The following is a 20,820-nucleotide window of genomic DNA, read 5'->3' on the forward strand; positions in this document are numbered from 1 at the left end:
CAAAGAGCGAGGTGTGGGGAAAAACGATGAAGCTGTTTCACAGAAAGGTAAAGATTTCCTTTATCAGAACTGAACTTCTCATTCAGTTGGTTATAGTGAGTCTGTTCCTGGCAGCGCTGGAGGAAGTAATCAACAGCAGTACCTGAGTAAAAGTATTTATACTCCTAGTCAATATTACTCAAGTTACTCTGACAAACGTCTGCTCAAGTTAAAGTACTGAAGTACTAGATTTTGAAAGTAATAAAGTGTTCAAAAGTGCATGAATTTAAAAGTAGTTGAGTATTCAAAAATACCAGTAAAAACTTTTTATTTCATTAAATTTCAGTGTAATTTTAAACTAACCTTCAGAAACCTCTGATTGATGCCTGGAGCAAATCTGCTATAAATTCTACACCACCTGGAAAAAACTTCAGCATCAAAATGCCACAAAAAACTGAAGGATTTCTATTTTAATTATTAATTCCTGTTTATAAACGAAGCAAAAAAAAAAACAGGATTGTTTTTAGTTAAAGGTTTAATCTATTACCAAAACCAAACCTAAAACTCATCCCACTGAACAACTTGGCAACAACTAACGCCCTAATTAAAAGTATAAACTATAAATAATATCTGCTCTGAGTTTCTGCTATTTGTGGAAAACTGCGGCGTCCACATTCAGTCCTAACGGCTTCTGTCTGCTATGTGGAAACGGCATTTAAAAGTAACAAGAAAATAGCAGCTTCCTTCAAATTTAGTGGAGTTACTAAAGCATAAGTAATGAAGTAAATGTACTTGGTTACTTTAACGTCCCCCCAACAGCCTGTCTTAAACAACATTTAAAGTCGTATGGAAATCATATTTAAATATCAAATAATTCTGGCTTAAACATGTATATAAATGTTCTCTTTATCATACCCTACTGTCCCAAAATTTAGAAAATGTTTATTAAAAGAAAAAAATCCTGTCTTAAAATCTGTGTTTTTTTTCGTTATCTTCTGCAGGCCAGTTAGTTCTACGTCAGCCTGAACACCTAAATTCAGCCAATCATAGATCAAAGGTCATCTGTCAATCAAATGTTTTCGGTCATAGCATCTTGATTCATATGTAGCAGCTAATATACGCAACGGTTGAAACCAGAATCTTCTCAGAGTTGTGGTGACCGTTAGCTCAATTCACAACATCACGAGTACGGACTCCCCGACTTTCCTGAACACAGGAAACGGGATTACGCAGAATAAATCTGGATCAACTGGAACGGAACTGATGACATCACCACCTTCAAAGCTAGACTGGAGCTGCTTTTCACCTCCTGTTATTAATAGTCTTTAGATAATATTTAAATTATGACTTTGACTTTTTCTGTGGAATAATGAGACTACGTGCCATGTTGATATTCTTTCAATCGCAGACCTAGTTTTACTGAGATTTAAAGACCAACACACATTAGTTCATTATGTTTAGAGAGGAAGTAACATATATACAATCTACAAATACTATGTAATAATATAATGAATCACATATAATTAACATGAATATATATCAGAAAAGCAAATGAGGGATATTTGGTAATTCTGGATGATCTGCAGAGATCTACAGTTGCTGTCAAAGTATCTGTGCAGGACGTTGGTAGCTCACTCAGAGAAACACAGAAGGCATTGTTGAAGAAAATGAAGCTTCATGCAGGACTCTAATCCCAAACACGTGGAATTAGATGCTTCGATTCTTTGGGACCTGTATGTCAAATACTATGTGCAACAAACGCTGCACCTCAGGCTGAACACAATGTCCTCATGCTTTGCAGCATCTGCTGCAGGTTCTGTAACAGCTTTTCCCCCACTGCCATCAGACTGCTGAACTGTTAAAAAAAAAAAAAAAACTCTAAATCAAGTCACAAATGGAGACTCTGCATCACATCAAACCAAACAGAACTAAACTCAAAAATGTTTTTCTATTGCATTTTGCACCATATATATATTTGTCTTTGTGCTGCTCTGAACTTCCATATCAATGCGTTTCTGCACCACGTTTTTCTCCCACACTGTTTAAATTTGATCACTGCTGCACTTTATGAATGGAAATTATTTAATTGCTGCTCATTTACTGTCTGAAAGCTGCACAAAACTTAATTTTGTTTTATATACACTCTGTGTGTACAAAATGACAATAAAGGTTGTATAATTCAAAGTCTAAAACACAGAGGTGGCAGAATCATGCTTTGAGGAAGATTTTCTTAAGCAGAGAATGGGAAGCAGGTCAACATGGAAGAAAATCTCATAGAGTCTGCCGCAGAGCTTTTATTCTCCAGGAGGATAATGACATTAAACATGCTGTCAGACCTGCACTGTAACAGTTTCAATCAATTCAAATTATTTTACCAGAAACTTCTTGGTCTGAATCTTTATAAGAACTCCTGGCGAGCTCTGAAAGTTAATGTTTCAGTACTTTTTATATCCAGTTCCATGGAGCATTTCCAATTTTGAAAAGACCAGAAGGAAGAAAGCTTTGTAAAGAAACACGGAAAGACTTTGACTCCTAATGGTGGACATTGACTCAATGGCTTCCTCTAAACACAAAGTTTTTTACATTTTTAAACTTTTTCCTTCTCAATTATTTCTACTTTGCATTGATCTAGAAATTCTAAATAAAGACATTAACATTCAGATTTCAGAAGGAGAGGACAAAGGATTTGAAAGAGAGATAAAGGAAACCATGTTTGTGAAAAGACAAAAGCCAATGCTGAAGGGGGGAGGGGATTGCTGTAAAAAAATTATTCAGAAAAACAACAACAACAAAAATAATAACAAACAATAGAAGGAAAATAAGTCAACAGATTGATGGGTGGGTCCTTAATTTGCTTTGAATTAATGGGTTTAAATAAAAACGTAACGGAAGTCGGGTTTCCTCTGATTAAGGCTTGTTTTTCTGGGTGTCATGACCTGAACCACTGAGATCTGCATAAAGAGGTGTGAATACTTCTGCAAGGCTCTATGTTAAAAGTCAACTGATTCAAAATGATGCTGCAACACAGTAAATGTATTTATTTTACAGTGTAGAATCCAAAGTATTCAGATCACGTGCTGACGTCTTCTTCTCCTCTATAAAAAGCTTCCAAAACGTGACTCTTCTGTCTTTCTGCAGACATAAAAAAGTCCAGAAGCTTCAAGCAAAGATTACAATATCCTACCCTGGATATCAGGAAATAGGTAAAAAAAAGAAAAAAATAACATTTTTACACTGCATTTATTTATTTATTTTATTTATTTATTCTCTCTTTCAGTTTTTCAAACTATAGCAACTTTATTTGCCTCTAACGAATCTAATCAGCTTCATTCCAGTTCCAGTCTAAATAAACCCAACATGATTGATCTATAATAAAATGTTAGTTTCTGCGTTTGCTCTGGTTCTGAGGAGACCATAAAATGTACTTTTATATGATTTAGTTATTGGAAGTTTCAATTAAACTGGATTAGAGCAGAGATGCACTGTGAGAACACATAGAATTTGGATGATAAACTCTGAATGTCTAAATCTAAAAATAATAATAATAAAGATAAATTATTGATGTTTTTTTACAGCTAATATATAAGATTGGACATTAGACCAAAACTTTATCTGAATTAAATCTGATTTTTAGTTTTAATGCTTTTTAGCTTTTTTATTTTTATTATGCTAAATTAAATCTGATAACTTTTAATTCTAAAAAAACAAACAAAAATAACCATGATTGACTAATTAATAGTCCAATTTCGTACAATAATAACTTAAGTTATTGAACTAACTAAGGACTATATAATAGAGTGAATTTTAAATATTCAACTGAATGCAGGTTTAGTTTATATTTCTAACATTTCTGTGTTATTATTTAAAATTTTTTTAGCAGTTAATAGGTGCAGTAAAGAAACTATACAGCATGTTGCTGAAGTTGAAACACGTTAATAATGGAAACCAAATGTTCGCTGAAAATAACACATTTTGTAGATTTTTTTTAAATGTTTTTTTTTTATTATCATTCTTACAAAGAAGTGCTAACAGCTCCTTGGACTGTTTAGCAAGTCGACTTTTAACAATTTAGGTCAGTGGTAGGCAACCAGAAATGTTCAAAGAGCCATATAGATATACTCAAAATAGATCTGTCTGGAGCCACAAAAATCTAAAAGGCTTATCCTATATAAGCTTCCTAAGGCTCAACGTGTAAATTAGCACATTAACAAAAAATTTAAGTAGGCTTACAGTTTTTTTTTCTGAATGCTTAAACACTAACTGTAATTTTTACAGCACAATATCTAAAACTATTAATACTTATAGCAAAACCCATCACTGAGTTTACAAAACTGAAAGCACAAATATTGCTTTGCACTCAGTTTGCCAAACTGACACACATTTTAAAAACTGTAGATTCAATCTAATGCACAGAACTATTTTTGCAGAACTGTTAACAACTTATTGCTTTATGCTGAATTTGCAAATGATCAACTCTCTCCTAGCAAAATGATAACATTTGAGGTTATTATTTACATTATTTTTCCAACTGTCTGGCACACTGTCACATGTTAAAACTATTCTAGATAATCAGTTCACTCTGCAATCAGCCTCAGCACCTTAAATGCATCACAGGTGGGCTGTCTGTGGGGAGTACAATGGAGGGAGCAAGAAGAGTAAAAATAAGAGAAGGTGGAGGTGAAGAAGACAGAGGAGATCAGATACGTCATCAAATGGTGCAATCTTAGTTCCCGTAGTGCTGCTTTGAGCTGTAACTGGTTGACAGATCAACCCCCTCAACCCCCCGCCTCGTTCTCCATTCTTTATCCGCCTGAAGGCTTCTTCCCTGCAGGCGGTGGAAGGTCTATGACCTTCATCCTCATCATCGCTCAGCCCGTTTACAGGCAATGGAGGAAGCATGTGGGGATGTTGACCAGGCATCATGTCAGGCTGACATTGTCAGGCCTGGATACAGCAGGAGATATTTTCCCCGCTGTGTTGGACAAGAGGACATTGAATGTGATGCGGATGAAGACCAAGATGGACGACACCATATCAGCTCAGTGATTTTAACTTGGAAAAAAAACACGCGTTTGTTTTTATGTGTGTAAATAAAGACTTAGACTTATAAATAAACACCAATACTTTGGATCCCTGCATGTTTACAGGATTATGACAAGATTATGACCTCAAACTGACATGGCCGACCTTTTACACAAAGCAAACTGCTGGTGAAGATTCTCAGTCTTTCAGGTCATTCTGAAAAAAGAATGTTCACATTTTGGACAAAGAAGACAGGTGGTTATAGAGTGCAATGCAGCAATAGAGTTGATTCCTTCCCGCTATCATCGCAGCTCCAACCCCTTTACAGGAGAACAGAAGACCTCACCTGTTCATCCAGGCCAACTATTCCCTCTAACGACCCCCCCTTTCAGAGACATAGACAGGTATGGGGCATTGCAGGCTAACAAAGAAGCTTAACGACCCCCATTCCAAAGGGGGGGACCCGTTAGTCCGTTTCTATTTGCATGTTTTCTAAACTAAAACCAGGCTTTGTTGGGCCGCTGGATAAAACCTGGAACTAAACGCTATTTCTGACATTTGGAATGAAAAATCTTCCTGGATGGAAGAGAAACGTCTTCAGACTTGGAAACAAAGTCCAGAGGATTGATTTTAACTTTCTTTTTTTGGAATGCACAAAGCAAAAGCCAAATGTGTTTTTAATTTATACCATCAGTGTGTAGTTGGCACATTGTGTGCTGATCAATATTCTATTCAGTGTATTTCTATAGCTCCAATTCACATCATGTCATCTCAGGTCACTTTCCAGTTCACCAGATCATCCAGTCAGATTGATTCAAAGTTTTCTATCTAAGGAAAACCAGCTGATTGCATCGACTCATTGACTCTTCAGCAATCCCTCACACTAAGCATGCTTGTAGCGACAGTGGAGAGGAAAAACTCCCTTTTGAATATGATGGCTGATGTTAACTGTTTGATACAAAAATACCATTATTACGAAGGTTTAAAGAGTTAAGCAAGGGTATAGATTTTGCAAGAGAAAAACAAAGTTCTGTTGGTTTGGAGAAAGGTTTTCTTATTTGTGTGTAGAGTTTTACAAAAATAGCCAATAGATACAAAAATGTAATTGATTGATTGACGCTAACGATCTCACTGTGGAGAAATTAACTTCTTACATCAGCTCAAATAGTTAAAAAGAGAAGAAGAAGGTGCCAAATGAAGAAAAAGGTGCATGGGATATATGCAGTATATACAGTGCATCCCAATAGGACAGCTGAAGTCTTTATTATCTGTGCTTAAGCCATCAGAAAAAAATTTATATTAGAACGCTCACATTAAATGAGTTGTGTTGACCCCAAGATGTCGCTAATTAGCTTTATAACTACATTTATCCAAATATAGATGAAATATAGAAATAATTAACCTCCTTTAAATCTAACATCTGATTTATAAGAAAAACAGAAATCATAGATTTTTATATACAGCAGGGATAAAATATTAAGGAGTTATTGAATTATCAGAAAGTGTCTGACAAACTTTACTCTTATCTTAGAAAGATTATCCTTCTGCATTTACTAAGAAGAAAAAATCTATTGCATATTCTAAGAAAACAAAAGTAAAAAAGGTCTTTATGGGTTTTTTATTTCATTGCACTGCAGCATTAGATAAACTGTAGACTGTAGATATTATAAATCACCTCATTATAAATGAAAGAATCTTTTCTGATGAGAAGACATTTTTACACTTCCTCCTCTTCCTGCTTCAGGATAAAGACGCCTCATTCTGTGTGGAATCGGCCTCTTCTGACGACAACGATCTCACTGCTGCTGACAAACGACCAAGAGAGAATGACGACGACGGGAACCTGGATTATCACATCGGTCTAGTGATGGAAGACAGATGTAGAGTTTCTGTTTACAGAATGGCAACACTTGCAGTCAGATGTTTTCATCCACTAATCCTGGCCAAGATGGTTTCACGTTGATCATTAATTTGGAATGATTACAGCATAAAAATACATAATATTGGGTAACAAAGTTAGATTTATTATAGATTTCCCTAAAACTAACAATTTAAAAATGATTCCTGCAGCCTTGATTCCTCTTCCTGCATCTACCCTTTTTTAATGAATGCTGCTGAACATCAAGTCCCAGGTGGGAGGAGAACGGTTTACTGAGGCCATGCGTGCCGCAGAACGCGTTCTTTTGGCCGCCAGGGGCCCCAACCCGTAGGCGGGTCCCCACAGCGCTGCCTTTATTCTGTGGGAAGATAGGAGCCACATTAGGGAGGGAGAGGGGGAAAAAAAGCCTATTTCACACTTTATCCTTGACAGGAAACAGTATGAGAAATAAAAAAACTCTCAGCACAAGAAAATCCCAGATAAACATGAGACAAACATTTCAGCAGAAGGAAAACATCAGAAGCTGGAGCCGCATGACAGTTAATCTGACATTTCAGCACTATTAGTGTGTGATCAGTGCTTTAGATTTATCCATGAACGCTGACCACAGGCCACTGTCCTCGATAAGATGGACGTTTATTAACCGTTATACGCGTATCAAGATATTAAGATATTAAGTTACAGTTTCTGAACGCATCCCCAGATGTTTGCGGGTAGGGGAGGGGGGAGCAGTTCCTTTTACAAACAGCAACCATAGATTTAATAGTTAGAAAACTGTTTAAAACTCAATTTAATTTGATAATCTCACAATGCAGAATTCAGCCCTCCCCTTGGGGAGCAGTGGGCTGCCATTGTGTGGCGCCCGGGGAGCAGTGTGGGGTTAAGGGTCTTGCTCAGGGACCCAGAATGGAGGCGATGGGGATCGAACCGAGTACTTGCAACCTTCTCAGAGCGCAGAGCGCTGCTCTAACCACTAGGCATCACTTTTTTTAGATGTCTTATGACATCAGTCAGGTTTGAAAGAAGCCTGGAAACTAGCAAAGCACCAACAGTGGGTGTTGGAGCCTATTAAGAATTAGATTAATTTATTTTTTGCAAAGTTATTAATGTTAAAGATCTGAGGTGGTGTGAATGGTAGAGCTATTGTTTATTTGTTTCTGTGTTGGTTTGGCTTTGACCCCCCTCCTGGTCAGTGCGCCTCCTGCTGAGATTAACAGGTAGAAGCAGCTGATGAGGCGGATCTGATTGTTTGTTTGAAGGAATGAGGAGTGCAACCGTTTTTTCACACACATCTCTTTTATATTTGAATTTTTTGTAAATCAACTCTGAGAATATTTCTGTTATTTTTTATAAGTAAAGAAAACACCCCTATTTAAACAAGAAAATTCTCCATGAGGGCTTTTTGTTTTGGTAGTCGAAAAACCTCCTCCTAAGACTACTCTGGCAATTTCTGATTTTTTCTGGAAACTATTTTGATGCAAGAGTAGCCGTAACAGTGGGGCCAAAAAGTGTTTAGTTACTGATTGTGCAGCTTCTCCTACTTAGAATAATGAGTTTTTGTAAATTTTATCATCTCTCTTTAACTATGAGAGATGAAAATACATTGTAAGATTTTTAAAGAATTTATTTGTAAATTATGGTGGAAAATAAGAATTTGGTTCACTAAACTAAAGTTCAACTCAATGCTTTGTAACATAACCTTTGTTGGCAATGACAGGTCAATCGTTTCCCGTCGGTCTTCTCCAGGTTTGCTCACACTGTAGCTGGTATTTTGGCCCATTCCTCCATGCAGAACTTGCACATCTAGTGACCGACTAAATAATTTTTGGCCCCAGTTTACCTGCCAGAAAGCAGAAACTATCAAGGCTATGATGTCACTGTTCACAATTTTAGATTGTTGTTGCTTGAGAGGCTAATTTTTCTTTCAGTGGGGCTGGCTTCATGCTTTAGGCTGTTTCACTGCCATCGTGTCTATTAGACGTCTCCTAAACAGATTACATTCTAATTCTTAAACTTCATCTCACTGACTGGAACCTGGAGGAAATTCAGAAATCCTTTTTTTTTTAAGTCACTTCTAACGATTTTTAACATCAGGGAAGTTAAATATACTACATCGGACGATTAGACCACCCTTTTATTTTGGGATTTTTTTTTATCTAAAGGGATATCACCTGAAAAAAAAACTGCGAATTCTACAAAACAGCAAAATGTATTTTTTATTAACAGATCATCCTTAAAATTAATAATTAAATGATGACATGAATTACTGTCAGCATGCCCATGATTGGTGGCCTCAAACATCTGACCACAGCTGTAAAATTATTGCTGTTTCCTGCAGAGCTTAGAATATGAAAGGATCTGAGGCGTCGCTTTCTTACCTATCAAATCATTTGTCTAGAATTGATCATTTTTACAGTAAGCTTAACACAAAGCCAGAATATCACTGATTGCATTTTAACTGTTAATATTAGGTAAAACACTTTCAGACAGAACCAAATTATAAAACCAGATAATAGAAGGAAAATGAATGTCAAAGGTATTAAATACATTTTCAGTGCTTATGCACGCATGGAAAACGACTCAAATCAAGTTTATGAGGAGAAACAAAGTGAGCTGGAGAAAAACATCTACTTTGCCTGCAGCAGAGATAATTAATGGATTATTTAAGAGCTTTAAGGATAAAAAAAAAACCCTAATCCTCTGTTCATTTGCACCAGATGAGATTGTTTCCACCCTGGGAGAAGGAGCCTTTGGCAGAGTGGTGGAGTGCATCGATAGACACAGGTAGGCCGGCATGCTGATCAGGGATCAATATCAACAATACTGTGTTCACATTAAAAAGGTAATATTTATTGTCTTCAGCCAAGATTAACAACATTGAATCCTCCTTTAAATAATCTCGGGCTGCAATTTATGATTATTTTGCAAATCGTTAAATCTGTAGATTATTTATTCTATGAATCGATTAATAATCGGATAGACAAAGATTCTTTACAGAGGAATTTTACAAAACTAAACCAGGTGAAACTAACTTCCACCTGAGGAGTTCTAGATAGAGCATATTGAAGTGTTTTTATGTTAAATGTTTACATATTTTTTCATAATTTCTGCTCTAAGCGGGTTGTTCTGTCAGCTAAAGGCATGTTTTAGTCTCTATACTCCAGCTAACATTTAGTCGATTACTAAAATATTTGAAGATTATTTCAGTAATCTGATTCATCTGATTAGTATTGATAATCTGTGGGTTTTCTTTAACAGAGATCTGCGCGTCGCTGTAAAGATCGTGAAGAAGTTTGAGAGTTACTGTAAAGTTGCCAGATCGGAGATTGCCGTTCTTGAAGAGATCAACAGCCTGGATGATGACAACAGATTGTGAGGAACTTATTTGGAACCATGAGATATATCTCCTTATTTCACATCATTGACTTCATTTGAGTCTTTAAAGTTTGTAGTTAAAATTCCCAAACTTCCTGAACAACTTAGGATTTCTAATTATAAAAAGTAAATCAAGGATTACATGTTCTCCTTACTGTCAGTTTCCTAGTTAATACAATGTTTAACCCCTGAAGCCCTGAGGGTCGCCTGAAATTAAATATGTGAAGTTCAGCTACCAAACTATAACCTGGAAATACAATTGTTTGTATTTGTGTGACAGAAAGGCATTAGGGCATATCTTTCAGGTGGAATCACTATTTTAAATGTCACCATGTCTGATTTATAGGTGATTAAACTAAGAAAAAATGAAAACAAATTAGCCTTGCCAATTTTTTTCCCAAAATAAACACTACAAAACACCATGAAAGCCCATTTGAAACTCTGGATGAAAATTTGGACTGAATAAGTTGAAGCGTGTTTGTAAGTGGGCAGGCTGTTAGGAGGAAATGGGATTTTGGCACAATGTGGCCAAAACTGCTAAATTGTGCCAAATGCATTTTTCATAAAAGTTAATCTGATTAGACCAATATGCTGGTTTCCATTATCGGAGACCTTCTGCATGAGGCAAAGTCTTTGCTCCTCAGATTTAGCCGTTGGTTCATTGAAATTTACCAATAAAATCACCAAACCGAATAGAAAATAAGAATAACAGAGCAAACTTATGTAACGTATGCCGGTTACATCACCTGAAATGGTCACACAATGACCTCTGACCCCTCCTTGGAAAGGTCTGAGCCTCTAGTTTCCAATAATGGCGGCCATAAGGGGGCGGGGCTAAATATGAATAGCTGCTGTTGCATTACTCCCACAGAGACACACGTCAAGTGGAATTTTAAATCTCACTTTATTTGTTTGCACTGTTATAAAACAAAAAGTACTTGAGAAAAAATAATTTTGAAAGATGATTTAGAGATTTTAAAGTCCAATTTGAAAGGCGTGTGGATGAAACACCATGTGACTGTGTTTGGACCATTTCTATAAATAGATGAACATCAGCTGGTGTCAGCTGGGACCGGTACCAGCCCCGCCGGGTTTAAGGGGTTAATATACGTCGCTTAGACACTGTGATACTGTAGACTCACAGAAACAAAACAAATAAGCCTGATGTTTGAAGGAATGAACATTATAGATCTGAATCATATAGAAAAGATAAAGAAAGATAAAACAGGCTGTGGTCAGATGTTCCTAAAGAGAGAATTATGCCAGATGATGTAACGCTCTGTCTGTTTCCCTGCAGCGCCTGTGTGAGGATGCTGGGCTGGTTCAAGCACAGAGCCCACACCTGCATCGTGTTGGAGCTTCTTGGTAGCAGCACCTTCGAGTTCCTGCGACAGAACAACTTTGTCCCTTTCAGTGTGGAGCAGATCCGACACATCGCCTTCCAGATCCTTAAAGCTGTCAGCTGTGAGTCCTGATAGTGAAGCCTGAAACCTCCAGCCTGGGGGTCTGCAGTGGTGTTTGAACACAAGTGATAATTGATAATGCAGATCAAGTCCAGGGTTCTCACCAGCTATGGAGGGGGGGGGGGGGGTGGGGGGGGGTGGGGGGGGGGGGTGGGGGGGGCAGTGCAGAACGTTGCTGAAGACTAATTGTTTCTTCTTCTCTACTCCACCCATCTTTTTCTAATGTCCTTTTAGTATCTTTGCTAACTTTGGGTGCCTTTCTGTTGTTCTTTTCTCATTCTTTCATATTGGATGGGACAGCTCATATTGACATACCAAATGCTGCATTAAAAATACAAAACTACCTTTACCACTGGGAGGTTCCCATTGACAGACTTAGAAATCCTTCTGAAGCTCCCCATAGTCACTCCACTTCTGCCCTCAAAGGTTGCTCTGTCTGTCTGCTGGTGGGGGCGTGTTCTCCTGCATGCGTGTTCATGCTATTCAGTGAGGATCTCAGTTTAAACACAGTGGGGCAGGTTGGTGGTCTTATGGGGCGATGCATCCCTTAGAGACTGGTAGTTTCCTGGGAGGACTGAACCTAGATACTGTACGCACAACGAGCAAACAACTGTAACTGCCAGTATAACACATTTTATCAGTGCAAACCTGAGGTCCAATCAGCAGATGTGTTTCTCATGTAAATGTGTTTTTAAAAAGCCTTTAAGGAAACACCTTTTTAGCCGGGCGTACATTGAAGGATTTTTTGCACTTTTCGGGCCGATTCTCTAGTTGTGCGAAGAAGTAAATGACACTGGCAAAACTTTAAGATAGGTTATAAGAACTGTTAAAATGAGGAAGTTATGTCCCCTAAAAAAGGCCGTTGCGCCTCGGGGGGCTTCCTCACGGTTCTTTTCCTGGGAGCAAGTTATTTACTACTCTTAACTCAAACTGGGTAAAACCATATAAAAAAGGACTATAAAACAGGAGTAAAAACTAACAGAGTTTATTCCAGATCAGGTTGTTACAGGACAGAGAAAATGCTTGGAGCTGCACAGCTGTGGGCTCAAAAATCACGTCTGCGAGCGTCCGGCAAAGATTGAGCCCCGAACAAGGTCATCTCCTGCTTCTTATAGCTCATGAGTCTATGTGTTGCATCACGTTGATGTTGAGCTGTCCGTATCAGAAACTGACATGCCATCCATGCCCAAGGATTACAGATAGCTCTCCTCTATCAGACCGGCTCCAAGATGTGCCCATATCCTGTGTATTTTTAAAGACACGAAGGCTGTCCTGATTAGATGACCTCCGTACACACAGTGACATCCACAATGTGAAGGAAGGCCTTCTACTCTGTCTAATCTGACTAACAGAATAACAACACACATGATGTATAAATAATAAACCTAACAGAACATTTTCTAACTTTATTTTTCTTTAACAGTTCTACACCGTAACAAGCTGACCCACACAGACCTAAAGCCTGAGAACATTCTGTTTGTGAGCGGCGACAGCGAGTCCAACCAACAGATGGTAAAGACTTCCTTAAACACACCACAACAGTAATGCCATAATGAGAAGGTTGGCCAAGCTGTGACGTTTCGCTCTGTACTGTATGTATGTGTGTGGGTGTATATCTGAACTGTCAGCATAAAGCGCTGAGATGTTTAGACGTAAAGATTGTGGATTTTGGAAACGCCACTTTTGACCACCAACATCATGAGACGCTGGTGTCGACGCGGCACTACAGAGCACCAGAGGTGATCCTGGGTATGCTTCCAACTGACGCCCTGAAATTCAATCATTTCAACTGTTAGCTTTACTATGTGTTTGTGTTGAGATCTGGGCTGGAACCAGTCATGTGATGTATGGAGTCTGGGTTGTGTCCTTATGGAGTATTACCTTGGACGGACGCTGTTCCCTGTAAGTTTGCACAAACATGCAAACTCAGATTCACTGCTAAACAGCTCAATTACTCTAAATTATTAGAGTTATTTTTCAGAGTCCTGACTGTGGAGAACATCTGGCCATGATGCAGAAAGTTTTGGGACCGATTCCGCCCCATCTTTTAAAACAGACCGGGTACGGTAAGATCCTATCCAGTGTAATAAAGTCCTTTCAAAAAATAAGTTGTTTTCTGCTGTATTTGAAAATCTGTCCCACCATGTCGATTTATCCAGCGTCTGCCTGACGTCCCAGAATCTCCTAAAACGCTGGCGTACGAGGAACTTTCTATGCATTTTTTTTATTCTGGGCGAATGCATAGAGGATTCATAACGAGTCCAGAACTTCTGTCCAATGACAGCCTAATTTCTGCATAACGCACGGCAGCGTAATGCCCAGAAATGATTCACAGTGTCTTGAGGGGGGCAGCGATAACCTGACTCCGCCAGATGGATTTGCTCCGCATATCCATCTGGAAACCTTCCGTTGAAGTAATTTTGGAAAGGGGCAAAAATTCTGGTTAGCTGATTGGCCTATGTTGGTGATAGACGGGCCAAATAAACCAATCAGATCAACGAAGCATATGACGTACTAACAGAGCGACGACGAAAACACAACCACAAGCCAGGCTACTCTTGCCGAAACCAGTCGGGAGAAGAGCAAAAACATCTTTTCCTCTGAGAAAAGCCTCCAGAGCAGTGTTTTGCTCTTCTTTCAGTGAAGAAATACTCTGTAATTCCCATAAAACTTGCTCGATAGCCACGCTAACGCTAGTTTCATCGGCTGAAGCCGCAATGTTCTTTAGACTGAACTGTCGCGCTTCTCGTTGCGTCACACCTCAACCCGCCTCAAAGCCAACGCTGATTGGACGTTCGTTTGGTGAACGGCTCCAAATTTTCTTTAACGGAGAGTCTCCAGACTGATTAGCGAGTGAAACCTTGAAAGCTCGCGAGATCAGGATGGTCTCACCAGGCTAGGGCAGCGATGCGCCTGGAGGCGCCCGGCCTGCAGAAATCGCATTATTAACCTAGCTGCTGTTTATCGCCCGCCAAAAAAATAAGGATCAATAAATAACAAGAAAAATAAAGCAGGTTTTTGATGGCAGCAGATTGAGCGTCATGTCTGCTAGGAAGTGTGTTGGTGGTGGGCGTGAACGCAGGGAGGATCCATCACTCACCTTCTGGCTCACCCTATGATGGGGATGAAGTCTGGAGGAGAACTGACGGTTTCCTCCTGTGAACCCCCTTTATACCAAAACGCTGCCAACACGCCATTATACAGTAGCTGGAAGTTAGAAACACGTTCAGCGCTCGTCTGGAACACGGCAGATACGCTGATATGCTGGAGAGAAGTTCTGGATAAGTTACGCAGAAGTTCCTCAGAGGTTTAGGATCAGCTAGACGCCACGACTGATGAGGAACTGATGCTGAACGGATGTCGACCATCAGATAACTGACCTGGAACTGATGGACCACGGATGGCAGACGCTGGAATAGGGCGGGTACTCGTCGTATGTCGACGCGTTTCAGCATACTTCACCATATTCATAACTTATCCAACATATGCCAGCGTTTCTAAAAGATTTTTCGTACGTCAGGCATGCAGCTGGTCTAAATTGTCACGGTGTAATAGTGGATTTATCCATAAGCAAAACTGCTTAAAAAGGATTTTTTTTTTCTATATCCGTGCAGCTATTTTTGGATCAGATTTTCTGCTGTGTTACTTTAAATAGACAATAAATGCTATTTAATCAGCAGTTTTCAAAAAGATAGCAATAGTTGACATTAATGCCTGCTTGTCTGTTAGAGTTGCAAAGACCAACTAACATGTTTGAATCATTTTCATGGTTCTTTCATTCTTGCTTATTGAAAATGCCGGCAGGATGTACATACACTTCGTTTTCTGTCATTGAATAACGCAAATTTGTCTTTTTGATGTGCAGGAAGAAGCACTTTGTAAAAAACGAACATCTGAACGTGGATAAAGCTAATTCCTCCGATGAGGCTATTCAGAAGTTCTGCCAACCTCTCAGGGTAAAACAAATATTCGTTTCCTCGCTCCGTCTAAAGCAGTTTCACTGAAGGTTGAAAAGTAGCAGCGTACACTAATAATACCTGATATCTTAAACCTTTCATTCATTTTATGCTGATCTCATTGTGTTCATGATTTAACTGCAAAATATATATACAGGTGCTGGTCATAAAATTAGAATATCATGAAAAAGTAGATTGATTTCAGTAATTCCATTTAAAAAGTGAAACTTGTATATTATATTCATACATTACATACAAACTCATATATTTCAGATGTTTATTTTGTTTAATTTTGATGATTACAAATGACAACAAATGAAAATCTCAAATACATCATATCAGAAAATTAGAATATTACTGAAGACCAATAAAAACAAAGGATTTATAGAAATGTTGGCCAACTGAAAAGTATGAACATGAAAAGTATGAGCATGTACAGCACTCAGTATTTAGTTGGGCCTCCTTTGGCCTGTATTACTGCAGCAATGCGGCGTGGCATGGAGTCGATCAGTCTGTGGCACTGCTCAGGTGTTATGATAGCCCAGGTTGCTCTAATAGTGGCTTTTAGCTCTTCTGAATTGTTGGGTCTGGTGTATTGCATCTTCTTCTTCACAATACCCCATAGATTTTCTATGGGGTTAAGGTCAGGAGAGTTTGCTGGCCAATTAAGAACAGGGATACCATGGTCCTTCAACCAGGTACTGGTAGCTTTGGCACTGTGTGCAGGTGCCAAGTCCTGTTGGAAAATGAAATCTGCATCTCCAAAAAGTTGGTCAGCTGCAGGAAGCATGAAGTGCTCTAAAACTTCCTGGTATGTGGCTGCGTTGACCCTGGACCTCAGAAAACACAATGGACCAACACCAGCAGATGACATGGCACCCCAAACCATCACTGACTGTGGAAACTTTACACTGGACTTCAAGCAACGTGGATGAAGTGCCTCTCTTCTTTTCCTCCAGACTCTGGGACCTTGATTTCCAAAGGAAATGCAAAATTTACTTTCATCAGAGAACATGACTTTGGACCACTCACCAGCAGTCCAGTCCTGTTTCTCTTTAGCCCAGGCAAGACGCTTCTGATGCTGTCTGTGGTTCAAGAGTGGCTTGACACAAGGAATGCGACAGCAGAAACCCATGTCTTTCATACGTCTGTGTGTGGTGGTTCTTGAAGCACTCACTCCAGCTGCAGTCCACTCTTTGTGAATCTCCCCCACATTTTTGAAGGGGTTTTGTTTCACAATCCTCTCCAGGGTGCGGTTATCTCTCTTGCTTGTACACTTTTTTCGACCACATCTTTTCCTTCCCTTCGCCTCTCTATTAATGTGCTTGGACACTGAGCTCTGTGAACAGCCAGCCTCTTTAGCGATGACCTTTTGTGTCTTGCCCTCCTTGTGCAAGGTGTCGATGGTCGTCTTTTGGACAACTGTCAAGTCAGCAGTCTTCCCCATGATTGTGTAGCCTATAGAACTAGACTGAAAGACCATTTAAAGGCTTTTGCAGGTGGTTTGAGTTAATTAGCTGATTAGAGTGTGGCACCAGGGGCCATCAATTTTGAACCTTTTCACAATATTCTAATTTTCTGATATGATGAATTTGAGATTTTCATTTGTTGTCATTTGTAATCATCAAAATTAAACAAAATAAACATCTGAAATATATGAGTTTGTATGTAATGTATGAATATAATATACAAGTTTCACTTTTTAAATGGAATTACTGAAATCAATCTACTTTTTCATGATATTCTAATTTTATGACCAGCACCTGTAAATAAGTCATTTTTCCTTAAAATAATGGAATTTTTTCTTGAATTAAGGATGTAATTGAGACACTTTGCCAATGGAACAAAACAATTTACAATTAAAATAAGAAAGAAACTATAGCATTGTCTTATTTTAAGTGCATATTATGTAATTATCTTATTTTAGGAGAAAAAAATACTCATTCCATTGGTAATTCATCTTATTTACCTGATCAAATTAAGGATTAATACATTTAATTAACTAATTTTTAGGGTGTTTTTGCAGTGTACTATGGATGGCTTACATTGGGGCAGTGGCTTTACCCTCACCTGTCCTCCTGCTCTGTGGAAAATGTTCCTACATTGAATTCATGGATCATTTTCAGGCTTCTGCAGATCTCAATGTGTCAGGATGTGGTGTTTGATTGAGGACCCAGATGCAGAGACAAGTAGGCAGAGGTGAATTTAAGTGGGTTTAATAAGGTTCACAGGAACTGAGGCAGGAATCAAAAAATCCAACAAAATAACAAACGAACCAGAACCAGGGAGACATCAGGGGAAAACCAAACTCTAAGAACCAGGGAGAGACGAGGAAAGCCAAAAGACGATTGACGAGGATCCAGCAAACAGGAACTGAAGAGGGAAGGCTTTTAAAAGGGGACAGAGACAAAGAGAGGGCTAACGAGGGGATTGAAAAACAGGTGAGGGCAGAACAGAAAACAGAGCTAGGGAAAGAGGACACAAGAGGGCAGCAGAGGACAACAAATGGAAAACCAAGAAAAACAGGAACTAACAAACCAAGATTCTGACACAATGACTTGCTGATGAGAAATTCAGTCATTTTATTTTGGCGTTTAGAAATCTTGACCCTTTAAAGCGCTGGCAGTGGGTACTGCGGTTCCACCTGTTCTGTTTCCGCTGTTTAAATAACTATTTTTGTTCTGATGCACATGAACTATTTAGATTGTTTAGATATATCAGAAAGACTCTACTAAACCTGGACTGCAGCTTTCACATGCATCTATAGCACAGTTATGCACCATGGAGCCTATTATTACCTAGCTTCAGTTTACACACCGTGTAATTTATTTGTAATTGTTTTAGGATGAAATGTAATTTTTTTTTAAAGTGTATCTTATTAAATAAAACTGTCAGGATCAGCACAATTATTTCACGTTTATGCATTTTAATCGTATACTAAAAAATCTGGTCACAAATACCTACTTTTAACTCAAAAACAGGAATAATGCAGTAAACAGCCATTTATTTACCTTTGATAAATAAGAAAAGGAGTTTTCAATAATAATTTGTTTGCTATCTACTTTATTAAGGTAAATATTGAATGCTTAATCTTGCCTAGATTTTTTTTTTCATGGTGCTTTAGAAGTTTTAATGCTGAAAACTTTGTTGATTTTGGCTCATAGTGAGAACTTAGGGACACCACTGGACGATGCTGTCCATGCTGGGGTGATTTATGAAACATTAAGTCAGTTTAAATATGATCCTCTCTCAGCATTTAGCATTAACCTTCATTGGTGCAGACAGAGCTTCAACATTAATTTTTTAACGACATTTGGATAGCATTAAGTGCATATACTGTATGTGATATATGTAATTTTTTCTACTTTACTTTTTTATCAGTAAAACTTTCAGTGTAAAAACGCTAAACACGATTATTTACAGAAAGTTAACTGTCTTTAAAAAGAAGCTTAAGGCAACTTTACAGTGTGGGAGGAGAAGAAAGCAAAGCTTATTGTTTTACTAATTAACCTGTTTGCCGACAGCAAGTCAAAGTCCATCACAGCTCCTGCTTTAACAATCTGGTCACTTTTTCTTCAGGCGCTTTAGAAAATGGAGAAAAGGAGATGTGTTACACATAAATAAACTATTTAAAAAACTGTTTTCTGGCCTGAAATAAAAAATATAAGAAGCGATAATTAACCAGATACTATCTACTGACATGCCTCTGTTGCTTTAATCTAGAAAGAGCGGTGCTTGTTAAAGTGTTCCTTTGTTTTTGTTTTTAGCAGTACATGAGAACAAACAGTGATGAGGAGAAGCAGCTGTTCGACCTGCTGGGCTGCATGCTGGAGTACGACGTCAGCAGGAGGATTACTCTGGAAGAAGCTCTGTGGCATCCGTTCTTCTGCACGCTTAGAGCGCAGCAGTAACATTAAGTCCTGATCTGTTTTAACCTGTCAATCAACAAAGAAAAGTTTCTGTTTGCTATTTATTTTGTTGTGTTTGTGCCATTTTTCCTCCTCACATCTTTCCGATCAGATTTTGCTTTACATCCATCTATTTAACGGTTTTGTAGGTTTTATAAGTTTTTCTCCTTTTTAATTCTCATTAAAAAATATTTCTACAGCAACCCTGGCTGCTTCCTGCTTGCTTTCAGGACCCACTTAAGAACAAAAGATCAAAGTTTTATATTTAATGTTAAAGAAAAACCAGCCTGGTCATCTAATTTCCCATCCATCCACTCAGATTGTGGCAGCAGAGGGAAATCCCAGACATTCCTCTCCAACCCTGAGGGATCCCAACACGTTCTCAGGTCAGATTGAATAAGTGGTCCCTCCAGTGAGTTCTAGGTGTTTGCAGCAATCTCCTCTGTCACAGATTGGTGGAAAATCTAAGCGAGGTGCTCAGGAGGTTCAGATTCCTGTAGTAGCTAAACCGACTTTCGGCTTTCGGTGTGAAAAAGCAGGAGCTCTACTCTGATGACGGAGCTCTTCTCTGTATTTCTAATTTTAAGTGTAGCACGAGCTCATTTCAGCCACTTTGATCCATAATTGTATCATCTTGACCAAGAATATTATCTAATTTCACTATTAAAACAACAGAATCAAATGTTTGACATACATGACTTTCTGTAAAATGGATTTTTTTAATGCCTTTTTTTTTTAACTAAGAAAACTTCATAATTCTTCTCTGATTTATGACATATATTTAGTATCTTCAATCAGATGGATGTGATTCATGGAAAGAGAAACATTAGAGGTGATGTTCTAAGGGGAGAGAAACGGATGGCGCCATCTAGTGGAAGAATGGCGCTATCTAAACAAAATCTGCTTTTACTTAAACTTTCCATTATTTTATTTCCAATCATTTATCGTTTTTGATGTCATCATCTTATTCTAATTATATATTTGTTTTCTCTAGAAGTACTTGTGTTGCCTTCATGCTTCTGAAGTGTTCTCCTTTTCTCATGTGCAGAACTTCCTGCTACTGAAATGTTCTATAGAAAAACATTTGGCTTGCCTTTCATTTCCAATATACTTTCCTGAATAGAATCAGATTTTTATTCACATATTAACTGAAAGAAAAAACACTATAAAACAAAAGTTGTAAAAGGCTGGTCAGTAAGTCGTTCATTTATTTATTTTAACAAATCAACAGAATCTTT

At 38.3% G+C, this 20,820-nt stretch overlaps 1 protein-coding gene across 4 annotated transcripts; it reads left to right on the forward strand.

The window, feature by feature from the left end:
* Nucleotides 1-8: 8 nt before the first annotated feature.
* LOC119792824 (dual specificity protein kinase CLK1-like) lies at nt 9-20,238 on the forward strand. 4 transcript variants are annotated; one of them, XM_038299641.1, is made up of 12 exons: nt 9-47; nt 3,118-3,182; nt 6,746-6,881; nt 9,598-9,664; nt 10,139-10,252; nt 11,553-11,719; nt 13,142-13,230; nt 13,347-13,467; nt 13,538-13,620; nt 13,700-13,779; nt 15,584-15,674; nt 19,442-20,236. In XM_038299641.1, the coding sequence occupies exons 3-12, from the start codon at nt 6,869-6,871 to the stop codon at nt 19,583-19,585; spliced, it is 969 nt and encodes a 322-aa protein (XP_038155569.1). In that variant the 5' UTR covers nt 9-47; nt 3,118-3,182; nt 6,746-6,868; the 3' UTR covers nt 19,586-20,236. The 4 variants fall into 4 exon arrangements, with proteins under 4 accessions (XP_038155569.1, XP_038155568.1, XP_038155566.1 ...); XM_038299640.1 differs by lacking the exon at nt 3,118-3,182 and having other exon boundaries at nt 19-47; nt 6,746-6,860; nt 19,442-20,238; XM_038299638.1 differs by lacking the exon at nt 3,118-3,182 and having other exon boundaries at nt 19-47; nt 19,442-20,237.
* The last annotated feature ends 582 nt before the right edge of the window (nt 20,239-20,820 follow it).

This window comes from Cyprinodon tularosa, unplaced genomic scaffold (genome assembly GCF_016077235.1).
Source record: "Cyprinodon tularosa strain WSP-4 unplaced genomic scaffold, ASM1607723v1 ctg432, whole genome shotgun sequence".
Classification (NCBI taxonomy): Eukaryota; Metazoa; Chordata; class Actinopteri; order Cyprinodontiformes; family Cyprinodontidae; genus Cyprinodon; species Cyprinodon tularosa.